Genomic DNA, 23,401 nt, shown 5'->3' on the forward strand with positions numbered 1-23,401 from the left:
TTTCCTTGTTCTTGGCATATGCTCTTCTTGGTTTGCTTTACCTATTAGCTTGATAAGCAATTTAAGTACTTGGTAATACACATTGAACTGTGCTGCATATCTGGCAAAGTTAACTAGCTTGGAGGAGGAAGATTAGACTGCCCCTTGGAGGTTGTTACTTAGCATTTTCTTTCTGAATGACAGTGTGTTTGTGGAGTGGTCACCGTTGACTGCTCTTTAGAGCTTCTCTTGAGAACATATGAAGTGGCAGATTACCAGTCTTCCTCTACACTTTCATCAGCATTAGCATTCCTAATGATTTTATCAATAGTAATTATTTTTTTTAATAAATTTATTTATTTTTTAAATTTTGGCCGCGTTGGGTCTTCGGTGCTGTGTGTGGGCTTTCTCTAGTTGCGGCAAACGGGGGCTACTCTTCGTTGCGGGGCGCAGGCTTCTCATTGTGGTGGCTTCTCTTGTTGCAGGAGCACGGGCTCTTGGTGCATGGGCTCCAGTAGTTGTGGCACGCAGGTTCAGTAGTTGTGGCTCACGGGCTCTAGAGCGCAGGCTCAGTAGTTGTGGCGCACGGGCTTAGTTGCTCCGTGGTGTGTGGGATCTTCCCAGACCAGGGCTCGAACCCGTGTCCCCTGCATTGGCAGGCGGATTCTTAACCACTGCGCCACCAGGGAAGCCCAATAGTGATTATTAACGCCAAAAATGATAGCCCTGTATCCGTAGGGCATTTTATCTTTTTGCACTGTGTTTACAAGTTATTTGGCCTCCATTGCATCCTAAAACCCCGTGACCAACAGAGTGCCTTGGCGACCTGTTATTCCAGATCATCTTACAAATAGTGGCTCAGCCGATATCAGAAAGCAGGTTTATTTTGTTTGTTCCTTTGTGTGTTGCCACTCAAAATGTGGCCCTTGGATCAGCAGCCCCTGACTCACAATTAGAAATGAAGATTCTCAGGCCCCATTCCACACCTACTGGATCTGAATTTGAACTTTAGCAAGATCCCTGGGTGATTCCCTTGCACGATAAAGTTTGAGAACTACCTCTGTAGGTCCTAGACCAGGAATAACAGAAGGTGTGTTTTCAACCCCAGGGTTTGTACCTCGTGTGAGAGAGGGGGAGGGAGAGGACCAGAAGATGGGGGAGGGAAGAAAAACCTTAGGAGGACACTGGTCCCTCAAGAGGGACGAGCACTCAGGTTTTGTGGCGGCGGGTCTTCCCTGTATATTTGCGGTAGCTTCACCCCATCACTTTGTATCTGCACTGAGGTTGGAGGTTAACTTTAAAAAAACAGAGAGGGGGGTGTGTGTGGGTGTGTTGGGGCGGGGGGAGTGGTTGTCAGGCACCTGCACCCAGCTCTGGAGGATAAAGGACCTAGGCACGAAAGGAAAGCCCCTCTCCCGAGCCTCCTGGAGCAGCTCATTCCCAATATCTCTAGTTTCCGGACGCATTTCTCCACCTCGCGTTTCCCTTAACACCACGAGCCGCTCATTCCATGCAAGCTATAGCTCCCGGCCTCCCGCTTTTTTGCTTCCTTCTCCGCGTCTGCGTCTCCCGCCCTCTCTCTCGGCCCCCGGCCGGCCCCTCCCTCGGCGCCGGCTCGCACCTCTCCCCAGTCCGGTGCACCTGAGGCGGGCGCGGGCGCGGGCCGCGTGCGGAGTGCCAGGGGCGCGCCGGCGGCCACCTCCAGCCTGCGCCCGGGTACCGCACGCCCGGCGTTCAGGGACCGTCCTCCGCCGCCGCCACCGCCGCCGAAGCTACGGGCGGGCAGCCGTGCGCCCCGGGCACCGCCAGCCCCGGCGGCCGCTCCTTCCAATGCCAGGGCCGGGGCGCCGGGCGGCCGCCGGCAGGAAGATGAAGGGCTCGGCGGGAGGAAGGAGAGAAAAGCTGCTGGGCTCTCCGAAAGCTCAGCCCGGCCGCGGTAAGTTGAGCGCAGAAGAGGTGGCTCGGCTCGGGTGGTGGAGTTGGCTGGGGGTGCTGGCCACGGCGCTGGGGGGTGAGCCCCTGCGGGATGCGAGGCGCGCGGAACTGGCATCGGCACGGTCCGTCCCCGGGACCTCCAGCTCCCCGGGCCTCCAGCCCCCGGGACCTCCCCGCCCCACACGCTCCCCGCCCCCCCCCCATCCGCGTGCCCTGTTCCATCCGTCCCCTCCCCTGCCTCTTGCCTCCTCTGCAACGCGCCCCGCGGACAGGTTGCGGGGCGGGAGTGGAGAGCGCGGAGCTTGAGGGTCTCCGGACACAAAGGCTGCCGAGGACCAAGGGGTCGGGGAGGCAGAGGAGGGGCGAGGGGGTCGGCCTGGCTCTGGCCATCGCCGTCGAGGGCTGGGCCACCGAGGCTGGACACCCCGCCGCGCGTCTCCTGTTGGTTGCGTGCGGGGCGCGCTCCCTCCTCGAGAAACCTGGCGAAGTTGTTGGGATAAGAAAGCACAGCGGGCCGTCTTCCTGATTGTCTTTTCATTTTCTTCCTTTCGCCTCGAGAAGCTATTGAGCTATGGGAAGCTTCTCTCCAGAGGAATTATTTTGACTTTTAGGGTGGGGTTGGGAGGCTGAGGATAAACCAGCGCCCCTATCGCCCTCCTGGGCAACGGGGACCGCGTTAGAAGTGAGTGCGCAGGGTGGGTGTACCCTGCGACTTCTTGCATTTTGGGAGAAGTTTTATTGTGTGTGCAGATTGGGGTCAGGGGAAAGCAGTTGCGCCCAATATGGTGTCACGCCTTGTGGAATGCCCAATTCCTCATCTGTCCCCCTTACAATTCAGACTTGGCCGCATCACGTGCTTCTGGAGGCCGTGTTTATGTCTGCTTTAGCCTGAGCTGCGGCTAAAGTAAGGGGCAATGAGCTGTTCCTGGGTGTTTGAGTGTCTCCAAATTCTGGAACCGTAAACCGACTTAGGAGACTATTCTACATTCTGTAGGTGTAACTAAGGACCCTCGTGCTGGCGCTTTTCTATGACATTCCTGTGGTGCTTTCTGAAATGTGATGGGGAGATTTCTTTTGAGGCAAATGGTTAGTTGGTCTTTTAAACGTGGCTTTCACGTGTCCACTTAATTCTGATTCACCATGTCCCCTGCAATCGACTGAAAGGTGTCTCTCCCTCTGGGTTTTCATGCCACCCTTGGCCTGTCCTGGCTAATTCAGTCACTATTCTCTGGTCTCTGAGCGTGAAAGGCAAATATGGGTCATTTCAAATTATGTAGATTGATGCAGCACAGCGTGGCTGAAGTTTGATGCAATTTCTTCACGTTTCCTTCCAGATGTTCCTCAGAAATGAATTTTGGCCCTCTTGTCATGGAGCTAAAATATAGACTGGGGAAAAGGACAAATATCTTGAGTTAATGTATTATCTTAGATTATATTTATTTATTTAAATTCTTTTTTTTTTTTTTTTTTTTTTAAACATTTTTTTTTTTCTACTTTATTTATTTATTTATTTATTTATTTTTGGCTGTGTTGGGTCTTCGGTTCGTGCGAGGGCTTTCTCCAGTTGCGGCAAGCGGGGGCCACTCTTCATCGCGGTGCGGGGACCGCTCTTCATCGCGGTGCGCGGGCCTTTCACTATCGCGGCCCCTCCCATTGCGGGGCACAGGCTCCAGACGCGCAGGCTCAGCAGTTGTGGCTCACGGGCCCAGCCGCTCCGCGGCATGTGGGATCTTCCCAGACCAGGGCTCGAACCCGTGTCCCCTGCATTAGCAGGCAGATTCTCAACCACTGCGCCACCAGGGAAGCCCTTAAATTCTTTTTTAAAGTTTTTTTTTAATTTATTTTTTTTTGGCTGCGTTGGGCCTTCGTTGCTGCACGCGGGCTTTCTCTGGTTGCAGCCAGCGGGCTTCTCATTGCGGTGGCTTCTCTTGTTGCGTGCAGAGCACAGACTCTAGGCGCGTGGGCTTCAGTAGTTGTGGCACTCAGGCTCAGTAGTCGTGGCTCACGGGCTCTAGAGCGCAGGCTCAGTAGTTGTGGCGCGTGGGCTTAGTTGCTCTGCGGCATGTGGGATCTTCCCGGACCAGGGCTCGAACCCCTGTCCCCTGCACTGGCAGGTGGATTCTTAACCACTGCACCACCAGGGAAGTCCCTGTCTTAGATTTACATAAATGAAGTTTGGAAACTCTCTGGATTAGGAGAAAGTGACCTGAGAGAAAAGTTAGGGCTTTTGGACTATTTTTGCTATATGACAAAGTGGCTGAAGGACCTCTGGGGTCACTTAATGGTGATAATAATAATAATAATAGTAACAACAATAATAATAGTAATAGTGACATCTGATATTTGTTTCCTATTCACTGCACACCAAGTAGTGTATTAAAGGCTTTATTGGCCCTGCAAATACATAACAACCCCAAGAAGGCAGCACCTTTACCATCTCTACTTTGTGGATAAGGAAAGGGAGGCTTCAGAGATGTTAAATTTGGAAAAGTCCAGAGTCAGTGTTTTGGAACCCCAGATTGCTGGACTCCAAAGTTGGTTCTATTAACAACTACATGACCTCTTTGACTCATTTGAAAAGTGAAAGGACAACCTAAGTTCTAAATCCCATGAAAAGGTAGTAAGTTGATGACAGTATCACAGATTGATTCATCCACAGCTATTTCAAATGTATTTTTAATGTAACAGAAATGTGGAACTCGTGACTTGAAATCAAGTGAAAATTGGGTGGCATTTATGTAATTCAGCCTGCCAGCTCTAAAGAGGACTAAATGCTGAGGTCTTGTTGTTTACCTTGATGATGTTCCTTCCTTGAGCCCATTATTATAAATCAGTAATAGAACTAAATACATTATAGCCCTGCTCTTAGAAGTGTGTAATTTATAACATCAAACCTACCTTTGAATGACTCTGTAGAGTTATCCTGAGGTCTACCTGGACACTGTCCTATTTCAGCCAGCTTATAATTAATGTTTAGGTCCTAACAGGATGTTGAATTTCTGTTAAGAGATACTAGCAGCTTGTTTTAAAAATTCCTCTTTGTTTTCAGCAGTCTTTCCAAAACAATTACACCCCCTGCTGTGATTGCTATTTACTAGGTGCAACAAAAGTTCAATAATGAAACATGTTTGCCATTCAACGAAACATAGTGTTTCATCTATAATGACAACTCTGGCTAAAAGATTCACATCTAATCTAGGGCTTATCTTATTTGAAATTTAATTAAGTCATTGAGTTTCTTATGGCAGTGCAAAGTGCGTGCAGGTGACTGAGTACACATCTTCCATTATTTTCTCGTAATCTCCAACTTTATAAATTCATTGCTTGTGAGTTCTTCAGATAAGTTATGTCAGTGCCTGTCTAAAGATTTTGAAGTTTTTAAAACTAAGAACAAGAGCAACAAAAATGTATTTGTCATGTTCCTTCACAAGCTGATATTATGCTTGTTCGGGGAATAGTGATGAATTACAGATCTGATTTGCCTGCACTTATGGAATTACCAAATAAAAGTGTATAAATCTATTGGGGCGCTATATTAATATGTTAGAAGTGGGAGCAGCTTTGGGAAATAGAGAATCTTTGAGGAAGATTTTACTATGTTTCATTGTATGGTACTTGCATGGTATCTTATTGTTTTCAAATAAAACTGTATTTCTCTGTACCAGTAAACTAATGGTTATTGCCATGTTTTCTCTTTTGTTTTAGGGTTAAGTTGTATTTTCTAGTAGTAACTTAACATTGCATGAAATATACATTTTTGTCTTTTGATATAGTTGAAGTCTTAAAAAAAACCCAATTTTGCCAACTGAAAACAATACATTTCTGAATATGTAAGGGTTTTAGCAGGGGTATAAAAATAGAATAGTAATAATTTGCCTAGAGGTTTTGTTTGTTTTTTGAAATAATAAGGTTGTTATAGAGACTAACGTATTTAACCTTAGTAGTAAAATATTGAAACTAATTATAAACTTGAATTGCAAAATACTTTATGATAGTGGGAGTCTTATGAGTTAACCTTATAATTACATGAATATATGTCCTCCCATGTTTCATGATTTTTTAAGTTCAATATTTGCACAGTAAGACTAATAGTTTATTTGATAGTATTGGTGATTTGAACAATCATATCTCTGAAAAGTGATTTAAACTCCATAAGCATCTGTGTCACACTGAAATCACAGTTTGAAGAAACTAATATTGGGGAAGGATTTGTAATTTTCAATATTTCAAGAGTTGAGAACTCAAGGTAGATGACACTTCTTAGTTTTTTGACAAGGGCTCTAAAGCGAGAGCTTGAATAAAATGAAGCCTGTAGGTTGACAATCAAGCAAGCACTTAAATAGCCTCTTAGGAGACCTAGATCAGCACAAATAGACTGCAGGCTGAAAATTCACGAGTATCATTAATCTTTTGACCAGTGGATAACACATTGGAGATCAATTTTAAAATTCCAGTACATTAAAAATGTATTCATTTATATCTTCTAGGGCCTACTAAAATTAGCGATCACTCCCCTTTCTGGAATAACCCAGCCTTAACTTAAAAAAAAAAAAAAACTGCAATGAGAAAGAAGTGTAAGGATATTGAGGGGCAGAGATGAATCAAATTCCTTCACCAAGTCTTTATTCCATTTAAAATGTGACTTTAATCCTATCTAGATAATTCTAGACCACTTTTAGCATTTTGTCTAGACTGAGTATGAGTTTTAAAGAGTATCTTACTCCTAACCTACTGATGCACTTGGAGAGGACACTAGAACACAGTCCTAGAATGGGATAGGGACTTCTAGACCACTTAAGGGCTTGGATTACTTTGCCTATAGTGTAATCCAAACAGGCAAGTGTGTAGCGCTTCTAAACAGGTCCTTTAAGTGAGAGGTTTGCAGTGAAAGAGGGTTCTTATTTACCTTCTGTGTAGTTCTGTAGCCCATCTTTCAACAAACAGTACCAATCTTGGACTATCTTGAGTTTAGATCTGTGTGTCTCCAGGAGAGGAAAAAAATATTACTATGGTGCAGCATCAGGGAAATCCATGTGAGGATTTTCCTAAGGATCTCTCATCACATGGGGTCAGATGTTCTCGATTTAGTTTTTTTGTGATCTTGTCCTGTGTTCTGTTTTTATATCCAAGGAGTTATTCATTGCTGTCTTTATAATGTATTATTAAAAATTATTAGAGATTTCTTTTTCCTTTAACAATCTCTCATCTACCTTCATGAAATGAAAAAGTGAATGAATGTTTCTATACTATCTTTACTTTCACTTAAACAGATGAATGGGACTTCCCTGGTGGTCCAGTGGTTAAGACTCTGAGCTCCCAATGCAGGGGGCCCGGGTTCGATCCCTGGTCAGGGAACTGGATCCCGCATGCTGCAACTAAGAGCCTGCAGCCAAATAAATAAAGAAAAGAAAATAAGTCTCCCTCTCGGGGAGTCAAGCCATGTTATAAAACAAAAACAAAAACAGAAATACACAGGAAACTCCAAAAGGCATCTTAAAAAAATCAAGATTTTTAAAACTGCATTTTGTTGAGAACAACTTCTGAGAGTTAGTGTCTGTGTACCAAATCTATCCAGATTACCTAGAATTTAAGAATAAATGTTTCAAGTTCTGGGTTGAGTTCTCAGGTGTTTACATATTTTACATTCATAGTAAAACATGACATTAGAGTAGTAGAGGCAAAATTAGTCAGTTAACATGGTGTAACACTTAAGAGTGTGAACTCAAGAACTAGAATTCCTAGGTTTCTCTCCTTGCTCTGTTTCTTAAAAGCTGTGAGAAGTTCTTGAACTTACTGTTCATCTCTTTGCCTTGGTGTCCTCATCTATAAAATGGTGATAATAAACAATCTATCACGTAGGTTGATTGAAGACTTAATAAGATATATATGGTACTTTGTATATTTGAAGCACATATAAAGTGTCTAGTGTGCTAGTGCCTAGTACAAAGTGAATACGCCGTAGATGTTAACTATTTTTAATTATCATCATGTATTAGTTTCCTGTGGCTACTGAACCAAATTACCACAAACTTGGTGGCTTAGAACAGCAGAAATGCATTCTCTCACAGTTCTGGAGGTCAAAAGCCAGGAATCTGTATCACAGGGCTGAGGTCAAGGTGCTGGCAAGGCTATGCTCTGTCAGGATGCTTGAGAGAATCTGTACCTTGCCACCTGCAGCTTCCGGCGCCTATTGGCATTCTTTGGTTGGTGGTCTTATCACTCCCCTCTCTGCCTCTGTCTTCTCTTTGCCTTCTTCTCTGTGAGTCTAAACTCCCTCTGCTTTTCTCTAAGGACATCTGGGATTGCATTTAGGGCCTGATATTTTATTGCTGATAGATCAGGATAATCTCCCATTTTAAAATCCTTAATTTAATCACATCTGCAAAGACCCTTTTCCCCAATAAGGTGACATTTACCGGTTCCAGGGATTAGGATCTGATGTAATTGGGGGGAGTGCACACTATTTTGCCTGCCACAATCCTCCTCCTCCTATTTTTATATGGTGTAAATATATAAGATAGCAGAACCGACATAACTAAATTGTGGAAAGTGCAGAAAGGACTAGAAATTTTATCTATTTTTAAAAGTATATTGTCTGAATTTATGTTCAAATTTTGACCAGATTTTGGATCATAAACTTCAGGGCAATTAATTATTTTCTGTTCATTGCACTTTACCATAATGTAGCCAATAACTATTTGATGAGTGATTATAGAATGCTGGTGCTGGGGATATTATTGATATGTGCTTATAGAATGCTGGTGCTGGGGATATTATTGATACCAACACCAGCAGGAAAAGCAAGTTAGTGTGTTGAAAATCTTTTCATGTGCTTATTGACCGTTTGTGTATCTTCTTTGGAGAAATGTCAGTTCAAGTCCTTTGCCTGTTTTTAAATTGCGTTGTTTGCTTTTTTGTTGTTAAGTTTTAGGAGTTCTCTCTATATTCTGGATCTTAATACCTTATTAGGTATATCTGCAAATATTCCCCATTCTGTATGTTGCCTTTTTACTCTGGTGATAGTGTCTTTTGATGGACAATTTAAAAAAATTTTCAAAAAGTCCAATTTGTCTATTTCTTTTGTTGGCTGTGCCTTTGGTGTCATATCGAAGAAACCATTGCCTGTTTTTTACCTTTTTTTGTTAATGGGTTTAAGATGTTTTAAAAAGAAAGTAAAATATTGCTAAATTAAATTTTAGAAAAAGAGAGTAGCATGAGAATGAATAAACTACAATTATAGACTAAAATATGAATGATCTCCCAAGCATAATGTTGACCAACAAAGGCCGGAAACCCCCCAAAGCATGATTCCATTACATAAAGTTCAAAATTAAGCAAAACTAACTTAATGACAATCATAGTTATTGGTGAGAGAGGGGGCGAGGTGCTGGAAATATTGTTTCCTGATCTGGGTGGTGATTACATGGGTCTCTTCACTTGTAAAAAGTCATCAGGTTGAACATACAATTTATGCATTTCTCTGTATTTGAATTATATTTCAAAAAAGTTAAAAATCAATTAATCATTGAGAAGCTCGTGATACGAAGAAATTTCCTTAAGACAAGGAAAGATAAGTAAGGAAGTACTCCAGCCATGCTCTAAGGGAGTATCTACTGGGAGGACAGAGTCCATAACTTGGACCCAAGTTTTTAAACAACCATCAGACCCGTAGAAGCATGTATTATCAGAACTCTGTGTTGTTCAGGAAAGAAAGACCATTCCTCCTACTGAGACTTAAGATGACTTTTCCCATGAGTCTTCACGGAGGGGAAGCTGAATGGCGCAGTGAATAAAACATCCTTGTTCTTTACATAGCGGAGACTTTCATAGCAATCTCTCCTACAAAGTACTGAGCAGTTTAGTTACTGGGATGCCTTCTGGTCTGGCATAACTTCAGAATTTCAGTCTCTAGAAGGATGGGAGAGCTCTTGTACCCCTTAGACAAGGCTGTATAACTGTTGCTCCTTTTAGTGACACTTTGGCCGTGATTGCTTGGCAATGAGTTGAGCCCATGTACTTTGATCAGTTCCCAGTCCTGATATTCTTTGTGACGAGTTGAAAGCTGGAGTCCCCTGGACTCTTTTGGGAACCTGAGGAAATGGATACCTTCCAGGAATGGTAAGGATATCTCTGGGGTAGGAGTAGTGGGCAAGTTGATGTTTGCCCTAAGAATTAACGAGTAGGGTACAAGGAATGAACTTGGATTTCCCTTGATAATGCAGTTCTTCACAGGTCGCCCTGAGCATCAAAAAATTGAGATAATAATAGATATAATCCCATAGATAATAATCCCATTATTGGGGGGGAGCTATGTTTTATTGATCTTTCTACCACCTGCAGTGCTTGTCAGTGCCTTGAATGAAAGAGGTGTCCCAAAACATTTGTTGAATGAATAAACAATTACATTCTACTGTGTGGTAGACATAGAATTTGTAAAAAATTGAGGTAAATAGCCTAAATATACTCTGAAAATTGCCTTAAATACAACATAATAATTTCTCAGATTTTGATATGCTTTGTCATTTTCTCTCTCCTGAATAAAGGAGATACAGCTCTGTTACTGGTTAATTGATGGCTTTTAGTAGGTTGAGTAAAGTTTTTTAGCATATCATAAAGAAGAGTTTGACCTGAGGAAATGGCTTTCAAAAGACCATTTTTCAGTTTCATTGAACTTTGGCGAGCACTTCGCATTTATAAAAATTCCTTTTTAATTAGTGGCATGATTCTTAATTATTTATTAATCATAAATTATGTCTGATGCCAATGTATCCTTCTTTGACTCTCTATAAATAAAAAACCTGAACAAGTTAATCTGAAGAGATGATTCTGGGGAAAAAAACAGTTTTCTCTTTTAAGATCATAAACTAGAACATGTCTTCTTAAATTTTCAAAGTTGAAGAGAAACTATTCAGAATTCTGAAGAAGTTAGAAGAAATAATTCCTTTCTTAAAAGATGGCCTACTTTAACAAGAGTAAAAGTTTTTCCTAATTAGGATATTTTAGCATGCATAAGAAAATTTGAGAAAAACTAAATAATATTCAGGATAGAAAAGGTCGCCATTACAAATGATGGGGTTCACATTTTCTGTGTCCACTTAGAGCAAAAGTTTTTTCATCTTTTTCTACTAATACACATATTAAAATCTTATATGGAAATAGTGTTTCACAGAGTACAAAAATGACATGTGAAATTTCTCAGTGGTTTCTTCCCATAATTAGGTGAGTAGGTGTTACCATTAGCCTTATTTACAATTTTTTTAAAGGTAAAGAAACAAAAGAAAGGTTATGTGATTTTGCAAGGTCAAATAACTCGCAGGTGATAAAGCTGAGTTGTGAACTAACCATGTCTGATTCAAAGCCTGAGCTTCCCTGTACTACCCTGAAAAGCTTCCTTTTTTCGCCACATACACAGGGAAATAGCTTCTGTTAAGTCTATCAGACATTGGAATGATTTACTGGAGGACGATGATAGTACATGAATGGAGTGGAGATGAGAACAATCAATAAACGACACTATTAAGGGAACCCTAATGAAACTTTAATTTGAAAATTGCTCCAAAATGTACTCCAGGATAGGCTTTATAACCATACTCAGATTCGTTATGAAGATAAACTAATTTTATGCAAATGCTAAAGCGACTTTAACAGTGATTTTCTATACCTTGATGTGTTCCTTAAGGAAAATTGTCAGGCCCATTAATAAGTTTCTAAATTGATTAGGCTAATTTGGTACTCCAGAAGGCATCTTTCTATAAATTAATGCTCCCTATTAACGTTCTGATTACAACGAATTGCTTGCTGTGCCCAAGTCTGAAAGTTTCGTTTCTGCATTTTTGTGCTTTCTCAGCCACTGGCTTTCCTTTTCGTCTTACCACATGAGAACAATGAATCATCTTATCCATTTATCTGAGTTTGGAAATTCTGTGTTATTCAATGAATTTCTTGTTACTCCACCCCTGTGATAATTTGAAACCTGGCAACTTAACTACTTTCCCAAATGTGTTCATGATGCAAAATCAACTAGTTTTGTTTGGAGCAGCAAAGGGCTGCACTGGTTTTTCATCCTTACACATCAAATGGACTATTTTAATAATCGACATCATGTGTTTCAGAATAATAAAAGGTTTAAGGTAATAATAGCTAGTGATCTCTGGAGGGGCAGCGTAATCGAATAATATTAGAAGGCTCTCAGTTTTTCTGACCTGAAGGAAACAGAAATGTGCCAACTGAGTGATCACCCTGATTATCAGAGTCTCCTAGGAATACACAGTTATTCATTTCTATTTCATGAATTCCCACTCGAGTCAAACATTAAAGTTGAAGTGTTCTTTGTTTCTAACAGTGAAAGCATGAAATAAACAGAGGGACACACAGCCAGACAATGTATGCCAACGAAGTGGGCCTCTCATACCCCCTACAGGAAACAGGGAAGACTACGGCCTTGGTATCTGCTACACTTTGAAAGAATTTTTGAGATTTCATGCCATTGCTTTGTCATTAAAATAAATAGCAATGAATCTTGGAAGCTGGCTCTCACTGAGGGGTCAGTAGTAGAGTCTAATAAATGATGATGGTAATAAGTTATAGAAATTTGGTTGATTGCCATAATGCGTATAGAGAATGTAGTGAAGTATGACCTTTAGGAGACTGCCGAGCGCTATGTAATAGCTCTTGTGTCTGAAACCAGAATTGTGGAACTGATTCCAAGAATATGACTCTGTGTGTGTGTGTGTGTGTGTGTGTGTGTCATGTGTATCTACAAGCTAAAGTAATTTAGAAGGCATTGAAAGGTTAGTTTGAGGATGGCTTGGCATAGTTTTGTGGAAAACCATAAAAGGAGTTTGGTCTAAAAGAATAAAATCACCAGGTACATGTTTTAAAGAAAGAAATCATGCTCTTAAAGGTTTATTTGACTAGCAAAGGTTTATTTGACTCTTGCTTTATTAGTTCCTGAAAGTTTTCAGAAAATGTAACAAGTTGTTAAGTGTTTGACTGTCAATACTTTCTAAGATAACATTGGGAATGTCCCCAAAGAGGATATTGTTAAAGGTGATCAAGTGCTGTGACTTTAATAATCACGGTAGTCCCAGTCTCAGTTTTGTCATGTTGTTTGATCTCTTCTTTTGCCTTCCATTCAAGTAAAAAAAAGTGGTCCCATAAACAATTTTGAGAACTGAAACCTACGTTAAAAATACCTTTTTCTTGAACATTATGCTGCCTTTAATACATGTAGCTAATCCTCTTTTCCATGAAAACAAATAAGTCATATGGCCAAGCACCATAAATGATATACACATTGGTTTGCTTATGTATGATTCGTAACTAATTTCTGTACCAGGGAGAGATTTACTGTCTCTCTAGGGCATCATCTCCTGTCATTTCTACTGGAATTCCCACTGTCATCTCAAATCGTGTTGATCATTTTGCTCCTAAATGGAGCTCTACTTCTTTTGGACTTGGCTCTTTCAATACCAACACTGTTCTCTCAGAATTCAACTATTTCTGTACATTTAAACAGCAGATACCAACCTTGACTTACAGTGATTTGCAATGGTTGCTTTGTTATTGTCGTACATTAAGAATCATGGGAACCTTAAGAAAGGTCCTGTAGTTAGTATTATTACATTTCTTTTTCATATCTCACCATTGCTGAGACCAATACTAAATTCCATCAATATGCCCCAAGGTAGAAGAACACCTGCAAGTATTCAAGGAAGATTTAGCTTCATTTGTGAGGAAAATGCAAAAGCTGTCTATTTTATTTTTCCTTCCTTTATAAGGCTAATACCAGCTCATTTTTAAGGAGGTATTGGATTCCACAAGACAGAAAAATCTCTTGGATGTCACATAATAATACTTCTGTGTATGTTTTAACTGAGTTGAATCAGTTCCAGCCTCCTTGTAGCACTACCCAATGAGAGTAGATTTTCAATGGCCACTTTGAGAAGTCATTCCACAATTATGTTTTTATCTTGTTCCCAATTATTAAGTCAAAATGGCCAACCATAGTTGTAGATTTTTTTGTCCAGGGAGTCAAAGCATCACATTTTTTTGCTGAATGATAGAAAGGGGTCATCTGCTTTCATTTTCTGAGTCTGGGCCTGGATTGTTGGTTTGGAGGATCATGCCATCGAGTCACTAAATCATATAGATGGTTCTAGTAACTGAGGAGATGAGTGTTTGCTTTGCCATTTAAAATTTCACTCCAACTGGACATCCTTTTTCGGTACTGCTCAGCCATTCTTCCAGTTCCCAGTGGGTCCTCCTATAAAGGCCACTCTAATTTGGTCCTGCATGTCAAGTCTTTTGTCCAATGCCTGCTCTTACATTCAGAATATGATCTGGATTCAGTTTCTCAGATGAAATAAAGACCATTAGACAGACGCATCTTCAAATGTCCCTTCTTTCATTACCCATCACTGCTTTATTTACAACCGTCAGATCACATTTCTCTCACAGAAAGATTGCTGTCCCAATGCCTGCTCACTTATTATATGGTCACACTTCAGGAGGAGTTGCCTCTTACGCACTTCATCCATCACTCATCCTCTCTCTTAAACTTTACTCTCTCTTTCCATCTGTTCTCCCTGCAGACCTGCTCAACTCTCCTTTTTACGCAGAATAAATTCCTTTGAGCTGCTGTCCTAAATCTCTTCTTGGAATCATGGTCAAACTTTGGAAAGGGCAGCTTCCATGCTTTCCCTTCATTTTCTCACCTCAATTTGTCATGCTTCCGAGACACTTTACGATGATTGCACATGAGCTTTGTGTCAAATCCAAAGGTCTCTTTTCAGTATCATTTCTTCTTGAACATGCTGAAATATTTGACGCAGCTGACTATCATTGTTTTTTTATTCAGCAATGCTTATCGAGTACCCAGTACTGTATAAGGTTACAAATTATAAATTCTGGAAATATGGATAACTTTCAACATTTTATCTCCAGGAACTTAGAGTTAACTGGGAAAGGAGGAAAGAAACCATTTAGAATAGGGCATATCCGATGTGGTAGTGATTTGATCTATTTCCTAATATTTCTTCTTCTCTTCTTTCCAATCATCTGGAAGGATTACAGTTCTCCACCCCCTGAAGTTAGGTTATGACATGTTATTTGCTGTGCCTGAGACCGTGTGAATGGAAGTGATGTGTCACTTTCTAGCAGAAGACAGTAAAAGCTGGTGTGTGGTCCGTTAGGCTTTTTTCCCCTATCACGGAGACCAGTGGTGTTTCAGATGGTAGAGGCTTTAATAGCTGTGACCCTGAGCCAGGCTGCCTTGGAATGGAAGGCCTGCTGACCTGAGATATACATGTTGTATAAGCAAGAAGTAAGTCTTTCCTTCTTTGAGTCGCTGAGATTTTAGGATTTTGTTACTGCATCACAACCTAGCATATCCTAACTGACACAGTGCTCTATGGTAATGTGAGTAAAGCACCATGAGAATATAACTCTGTGCTTTCAGGCATTGTTATCTGCACTTCCAAAGCTTCCTACTAGACTTTTCCAACTGTATGTTCCAAAGTCACCTTAAAACTCACCGTATTAAAAAGAAGTTCTTAAAAATAGGAAAGTAATTGCTAAGCAATAAGTGAATTTAGCTGTCTTGCATCTCACTGAAAGGTAACAGAGGGTCTGTGAGAAAATCAATTCTCAACCAACTATATATATTTCCTAACATACTTGTTATTGCGATTCATGGATACTCTGAAGTTTGTATTTTCTCCTTTTTAAACTTCTTGAAACTTAAAAACATTTCAAGTTCACTTAGTGATGTGGGGATAATGATATGCTTTGGTCTATTTTTCTTCCTATCTGAAAGCTTCATTGTGTTAAGACTGGAAAAGTACTATGTAATTATGTTTGTGAACTTCTTGATAGTCTCAACGATGGAATTTTCTTTTTATGTGCTAATGCTTATTCCTGCACTTTTCATGTAATTAATATCTTCATAATAATATAGGTCCTGTTATAACGTGCTGTCTCACTTCCTGTCCATACTGAAGAGAGGGCATTTCTTGGCTAGTAAATGTTTTGCTCACTGAATGGTAGCCTCTTATTTTGTTACCACTCTTGCCTCTTGTTCTTGATATTTTATATCATGTTCTCCTCTCTTTTAAATATTTTATGAAAGATTTACTTTGTAATATGTATAATTATATATAATCGAGGATAACTTTGAATTGACTAGACCCAGAAATAATATCCCATTGGAATGGCCTTATCTTTGATTTGTGCTCATAGATGTCATATATTCCTCTGTCCCTATATATTAAGGAGTTAAGCCGTAACAATTCCCTATCCTTCCTTCCATCCATCCATCCATCTTTCTTTTTCCTATCTATCTGTGTGTCTATCTATCTAATCTTATTTCGATACTTGCAACCATATCTTTACATTTTCCTGGGCTCTTAGCTTTATGATATGCTGGGAAACAGAATTGTAGCATAGAGGGCCTGCTGGATTCTCATTAAGACGGTAGTTTCTGTGGCCACAAGGAAAGGACACCATTGTGTTTGGCCTCTTTTTTCTTCACTTCCTCTGCCTTCCCTATCTGCTGCCCCACCTCCAAGTACCCCATATAAAACTCTTTCTTTAAGAAATAAAGGTGATCCTGTAGAAAAATCACACAAAGATAACACTGAAAGCAGCAATGTATATAAAATTTTACATGCCATATTCATCAAACTATACCTCCTGTACAATTGCAGTTTCATGTGTGGACCGTCTTACAAAGGCTTAATAATCAAGGAAAACAGGACATCTGTGATGTATAACACAGATGCTCTGGTTACATAGCATTTTCATGGTTTTGGTCTCTTGATTTCCACCTCCAGCTAGTCCTTGGAATGCAAAGTAATTAAATCTCAAACTGCTTAGAACATGCACGTGCGCTTACACAGATGCATATATTATACATCCACAAAATAAAAGTTTTTATTTTTCCACTGTATTTTTTACATGCTTGTTTTTGGGAAAGAAATCAGAAGTATTTGCAGCCTACATGCAGAAAAGATAAGTACTATTGAAAGGATAACACAAAGCATTTACTGAGTTATGTGTCTGTTTGTTGTAGTGTAGTTTTTCATGTGTCGTACCTTCTGTACTTTGTGATTTGGAAATATATTTTTCTGTTTCAACAGGCTCTATGGTTAAATTTGTGTTATACAGTTGTATACAGTGTATCCTAAAAACTTTTTATTTTTTCCTTGGGTTAGGACTTAATGAACGTTCTTTTCTTATAATCTGCAAATGATGCAAAGTCATAATACGTTTTAGCTTGCTTCATATTTGATTTTGATATTCTTGTGGGTTTTGAAAATTTTTCCTTGAAATTTTCTTTTTTCTTTTTTAATCTTTTTCTTCATCAGCTTACTAATATTGTCCAGCTTTTTCTTAATTTCTTGGAATCCGTTTAATATTCCCTCTTTAGGTTTTCATGAAACTCACTGACTTCTTGGTCTCGGTTACTTCCTAGGCCTCTTAAGCAGCTGCCACTCTGAGATTTTATTTCTTTTTTCGTACACTCTATTTTCTATTTCTTATACCCCATATCATCATTTTCCTAGGTCTTACTGTCATTTTACTGGAATATATAACAAGAAACTATGTTAGAAAGGATGTGTATAATGTAAAATAGATCTGAGTATTTGCAAGACTTGACAACATATATCCAAAGTTTAAAAAAATGTGTGTCATTAGAACTATACTTCAATTTAAAAAAAAAGGAAAAAAATGTATGTCATTAGAGATAACAAACATCTGGGAATTTCTTCTAAAATTCATTTATTTAATGAATATATGACAGTGCCTATACAAACTTCATGATAAATTCATAGATGCAACTTTTTTTTGCAAGACAATTGGAGACCATATAGAGGGCCTCAGAATACAACACGATGGGATACATGAGGTAGCCAAAATGTATCTACTGACATTGAATTACACTTACTGTATTGTGAGGAAATAAAAAGAATCACAAATACATGTAGATTACAATTTCGATTTAACTTTATAATTGTATGTGTATAATAAAAAGGGTATAGACAGTGCTATTCAGTAGAACTTTCTGTAATGAGGGTAATGTTCTATATTTGTTTTGTCCAATATGGTAGTCACTAATCACATGTGGCTATTGAACATTTGAAATGTTCTTAATGTGACCAAGAAACTGAATTTTTAATTTTGTTAGTTTAAGTAACCACAATACAGTATAGGGCTGCTTAGGTATAGAAGACTATTATATTCCAAGATGTTAATGGTGATTGTTTCTATTAGAGAATCATTTGTTATAGGTTTTCCTTATGTCTTTTGTTCTCATCTATAATTTTAAAATGATATTTATAATAAAAACAACAAAGGAGGCTTTATTTTGACTAAAACATGTCTGATGGATATTGTCATATTATCAAAACCATGGTATCTAAATCATTATTTAACATTTTAATAATATATTAAAGAGTGCTCATGTCCTTTATATCAACATCTCTGTCATATTTCAGAATTAATTAAATTTTTAAAAGTGATTTGCCTCTCTCGGGTCAAGTTTGTGTTTTTAAAGGACAGAAAGGTATTTTTAATAATAGCAACAAAACAGCTAACATTTATTGAGACTTAGTGCCAGGCGCTGCTTTACACGTGTTAACTCTTTTAATCGTTATTGTACATACTTGAGACATGTACTAATACTTTCTCCATCTTACAGAGGAAGAAACTGAGGCCCAGAGAATTTAAATAGGTTGCCTAAAAGATCACTCAGCCAGGTGATCTGAGTGTGTGGGGCTTTCAAACCCAGGCAGTATAAAAGCCTTATAATGAGCATAAACATGTGTTTGTCCATTCATATTCAGCAGAGGGGGGCTAGTGAGAAGCAGGTGGGGCATTAGATTTAAACAGGGCTATGGTTTGGCCAATTAAGAAGGAAGAAAAAGCCAGAAAAAGGCAAGGGAGTGGAAAGTTCCTGTGTGTTTGTGATGAGAATCATGGAACTGATGCGTAGATTAGTTCCTGGAAATTATATTTGTTAAGATGGGCAAGCAGAGCAGAAGAAAGATGAACACTAAAGTGCAGGTGGGGATAAAAATCGTTTCAGTCCTGGTAGTGAAACATCGGAGCAGGAAAGGTAGGCGGTGGTGGCCAGAGAGTGGGATGTCTCAGATCTTGGAGGGGCTTCATTTATTTGTACAGTTAAGATTAGGGTATAAATGTGAGAATGTGTTACTGAGGTAGGATGATGGGAGGGTAAGATCCCTCTAGGGTAAAGGAGTGAGAGAACAAGGCTTTAGAAGGGCCACCTCTGTGCATGAAATCACCGTGAAGAGTAATTTTTACAGGAGTGGTTTTGGAGAGAGTGATCCTGAGCCGGGAGCTAAAATCTTGCAGTGGTTTGTGGGTTACAGCAGCAAGGACGGGCCCAGGTGCTATACCGCCTGATGATATATGATGTTAGGATGTGTTGCCACGTTCTGATGTTTATTGTAACACCAGGATCTAGCAGGTAGTAGGCAACTGTATCAGGATGTCATAAGTTCCAAGTGGGCATGTTTCATGCACTCGGAGGGCTACCAAATAGTACAGAGAGTGTAGCTGTTACCGAGTCCAAGCTCCTACTGCTTGCTCACTGCACAACAGGCTAATAAAATGAGAAATCAGGGGTTGGAGCAGGGAATAGGGACTTTATTTGGAAAGCCAGCAGACCTAGAACATGGTGGAGTGGCGTCGCATAGAACCGTCTTCCCCGGATTAGAATTCAGGCTTCTTGTATACTAAAAGTGGAGGCAGTATGGTTGCTTGTCACAAAGTTCTTAGTCAGGAATCCTTTGTTCTTGTAGCTGCCCACATAGGTCCGGTGACATTATTCCTATAAACCTCCAACAAGACAAGTGTTACTCTCTGTTTTGCAACTTTTTATCCCTATTTGAATGGAAAGTGTTATACCTTTAAAGGTCAGAGCCTTGAGAATGGCCTCTCCTGTATATTTCAGGCTCTAGGCAACATTCTTAACTTGTAGCAAAAGCAGTGGAATACAAAGGTTAAAGTAAAAGAAACATCCATAATGAAGTCAAATTTGTTCTTCCCTATTACACAACAATAAACCAGGGAGGAGTGATTGTTATCTTATAGGTAAGTCCCTGAGCCACTGACCTGGATGAGAACTTGATGCTGCTGGGCGTGGATATGGTCCAGGAGACCCGGTGGAACTCAGAGCAGGAGTGTCAAGGGAACAGACCATGTCTGTATCATTGGTACAGCACAGATGAGTGCATCTCCATGGAGAGAGGACCATCCACTGGGTGAGGAGACCCCAGCAGCAAGAGGCCATGGCAGGGCTCAGGGCTGTGGATTTAGGTAAGACCAGATCTCCACACAGAGGAAATCACAGGAAGGAATCTATAAGCTCACTATCGGTTAGTGAGATTTTTCAAATAAGGAACAAACAATCACAGGAGAAGACAGCCAGATCTCCAGGGGCTAGCACAGCAGGAAACACCTTTTCTTCCTCTTCTTCCTTCCTACCTCATCTCCAGAGGAATAAGAAGCTTTCTGGGGGAAAAAAAAAAAAAAGTTGTGACATCAGATGAGGCTTCGTGTCACTCCACACAGAACTCCAGAGCTCAGAGGAAGGAAGAAAGCTTTTAACCAAATATGAGACTGAAATCTGAAAATGGATCTGAGTGACTCGAAAACTGAAAAGAACTCACAAATTATAGAATTAGGCTGAAATGTTGTTACGGGAGGCTGTTACCTCATGGAAAAGGAGACTTCAACAGAAAATATTTGGTAGCAGTTTTTAGAAAACCATGTCTGCCCCCCCAATTTTTACTGACCGAATATCTGTGGAGTGAATGAATAACTCAGATTTGATTACAATTTGATGCTGCAGCCTTAAGATCTGAGACATTGGTACATAAATCTTTAGTGACAGGAAATTTTATAGACCTGGATGACGGCTTTGTCCTCATCAAGTCAAGATGAAACCCCTCCTCTAAAAATTTGTTAGGAAATAATTATGCTGCGGGAATCAAAGATCCAAAGACATCTTTCAGTTTGGTATCCAAGAATCTTAAGACAGCGTTCCCATCTGGGCTGTGAATTACACTTCTCGCTTCGGAAAATGCAAACTTTGGTCACAACATGTCATGAGCCAGGGTAGGATCACATGTCACTGTGAAAATGTGACAGTGGACACACACTCTGTCACAAACACTTAGCAATACTTTGGTGAAGTCTGATCATGTACATAATTGAATATTTTCATAAGCTTTGTAGATGAGAAATGACAGGAACTTTCATCATAGATTTTTAAGCAGGAAACTGATAACTTTTGTCTTACTTTTTTTTCTTCAGTTTTTATATATGCCAGGAAAAGTAAGGATCATAAATTCCTACCTATTTGAAGTTATTACATACAGATTTCTCAGCCTTGCAGGGAGAAAGCAAGTCTGTGATACCCATGGTGCTGTGAATGGTTTTTTTCCTGCTTCTGTGGAAAGGTCTTTGGCTGGATCAGAGAAGGAAACATGCACAGATTCCCTTTATTTGGCTGCTGTGAACAATATGAGATAATGATACAAAATATATATAAAAGCCCCCACATAAGGGTCAGAAAGAAGAGGTCAAGTAATTCTTTCACTTCCAGTTAGCACCATTTTCATTCCATATTTGGAAGGAAAACTAGCTTAAACTTCCCACTCATACTTAACCTGATTTTTGAATTGCCTTTATTTTTTTGGTAGGGAAGGAAGCAATTTAGATTTTTAAGTTATGAATTCTGTGAATCCCTTAATTGTACCATTACATGGAAACTATTCTGAAGATATGAATTAATCTTAAATGTGCCCTGTGTCGACGGGTATTTATTTGGTCTTAAACTATTACCATTTTTCACTGTTGGCTTGTTTGCATTGGATTTTCATATTCCTCTCATTCTATAGAGTTCTTGGATGTATTTGAAGCAACTTGGGGCAAGCATACTACTTAATACTGCAGCTTGGTATACAGAAATCTAATTAAGAGTTTTGAAATACGGCATCGAGGAAATGACCCTTAAAATATTTTTCAGCCAGTTTGGGCAACTGTTTTAGCAATTATGCTTGTTAACTTTTAGTGATTATGTTCTTGTGTCTGAACATCTCGTCTTTGAACAAACTGCTCATTTCTGAAACATAGACTCTTCCTATGTTCTAAGAAAGAGTGGTCCAAGGACAAACCATAGGTGAGCATTATATTGCTGTGCTTTTTAGGTGAGGATTTTGGTAGAATCTCAGGGACTTTAAAATGCAGTGTATTCATTTAGCTAAACTAAAGTTGCTATTTTTGTGCCAGATGAACAGTTCCGGATACTTTGCTTTCCTCTTTTATAACCTGGGTGGTTGTTTTATCAGGCTAATTACTCTTTAATTAAACTTTTTATTTTCAGATAATTGTAGCTACACATGCACTTGGAAGAAATAACACTAATTACCTTTTGCTGGTGCCAATATAGCCCTGTGGGTAAGAGTAGGTGCTGAGTCAGAGAGAAGCAGGTCTGTTGAATCTGGTCTGACATCTCCTAGTTATGGGACCCTGTGCAACCTCATTATTGAGAGTGAAACGTGAATAATAATTTAGACCTCGCAGCACAATTTCAGATGCACTCAGGGTGCAGAGTGCAAGAACTACTCATTAAGCAGTGGTTATTATTTACAGTATCTTTAAAGGGTTGTTGTGATGAATTCTAGTTTTTCTGTTGTTTGTTTTTTTTAACCACAGCAGAACACATCTCCCACATGGCAAAACACAACGGAAAATATCTGATATTTTTCCATTTAAAACGGGTGCTCTTTCAAGAAATGGATTCATTTCCATAAAGGAAGCGCTAATTACCTATGGAAAAACTCAGAATGTTTATCTTCTCTGTAAGAGATATTATCTCTAGCAGTATTGTTACTCGAGTATATGGTTATCTTCTCCCCTAAATTATGAGTTCTGTAAAGATAATAACTGAATACTATTTGGTACAGTATGTCCTCAACAAATGTTAGTTGAATTAAGGTTTAGCCAAGGTTTGCCCCAAATCAATAGCTTACACAAATGAATTTGTCTTGGGCTAGCGTTCTGAATGTGCATAGTTTGGACTTTGATTAGGAATGAGGACTCTTTTTCATGGTCAACATTTTATTAAGATTTCATCCACACTTGGGTTCAAGGGTGAGTACGTAAACACATGAGTAGTGCCACCTAAAGGGTTAGCTGTACACACACAAAATTACTGAGGTATTTCCCAATCATACACCTTTCTTTTCTTTTTTAAAAAAATACTGAATTTCAAGTGGAAAGACATGAAATAATGCAAAATATAGACACAATTATAAATAAAAATTGACATAAACGTGTTGAAACGGTTGTATGTGTGTGCGTGTGTGTGTGTGTGTTTCCTAGTCTCAACTGTGAGGAATAAAAAAATAATTTGCATATAAACAGCTTGGCCTCAAGTCATGGGTATAATGAACCG

At 39.7% G+C, this 23,401-nt stretch overlaps 1 protein-coding gene across 3 annotated transcripts in view; it reads left to right on the forward strand.

The window, feature by feature from the left end:
* The first annotated feature begins 1,728 nt into the window (after positions 1-1,728).
* The window catches only part of ZNF385D (zinc finger protein 385D), a 949,103-nt gene continuing 927,430 nt past the window's right edge, over positions 1,729-23,401 (forward strand). For all 3 annotated transcript variants that reach the window (XM_057546009.1, XM_057546008.1, XM_057546007.1), the window contains exon 1: positions 1,729-1,915. In XM_057546009.1, coding sequence (XP_057401992.1) covers positions 1,810-1,915 — 106 coding nt within the window. In that variant the 5' untranslated portion in view covers positions 1,729-1,809. The remainder of the gene's footprint in view (positions 1,916-23,401) is intronic.

The sequence above is a fragment of the Balaenoptera acutorostrata genome, chromosome 4 (genome assembly GCF_949987535.1).
Source record: "Balaenoptera acutorostrata chromosome 4, mBalAcu1.1, whole genome shotgun sequence".
Lineage (NCBI taxonomy): Eukaryota > Metazoa > Chordata > Mammalia > Artiodactyla > Balaenopteridae > Balaenoptera > Balaenoptera acutorostrata.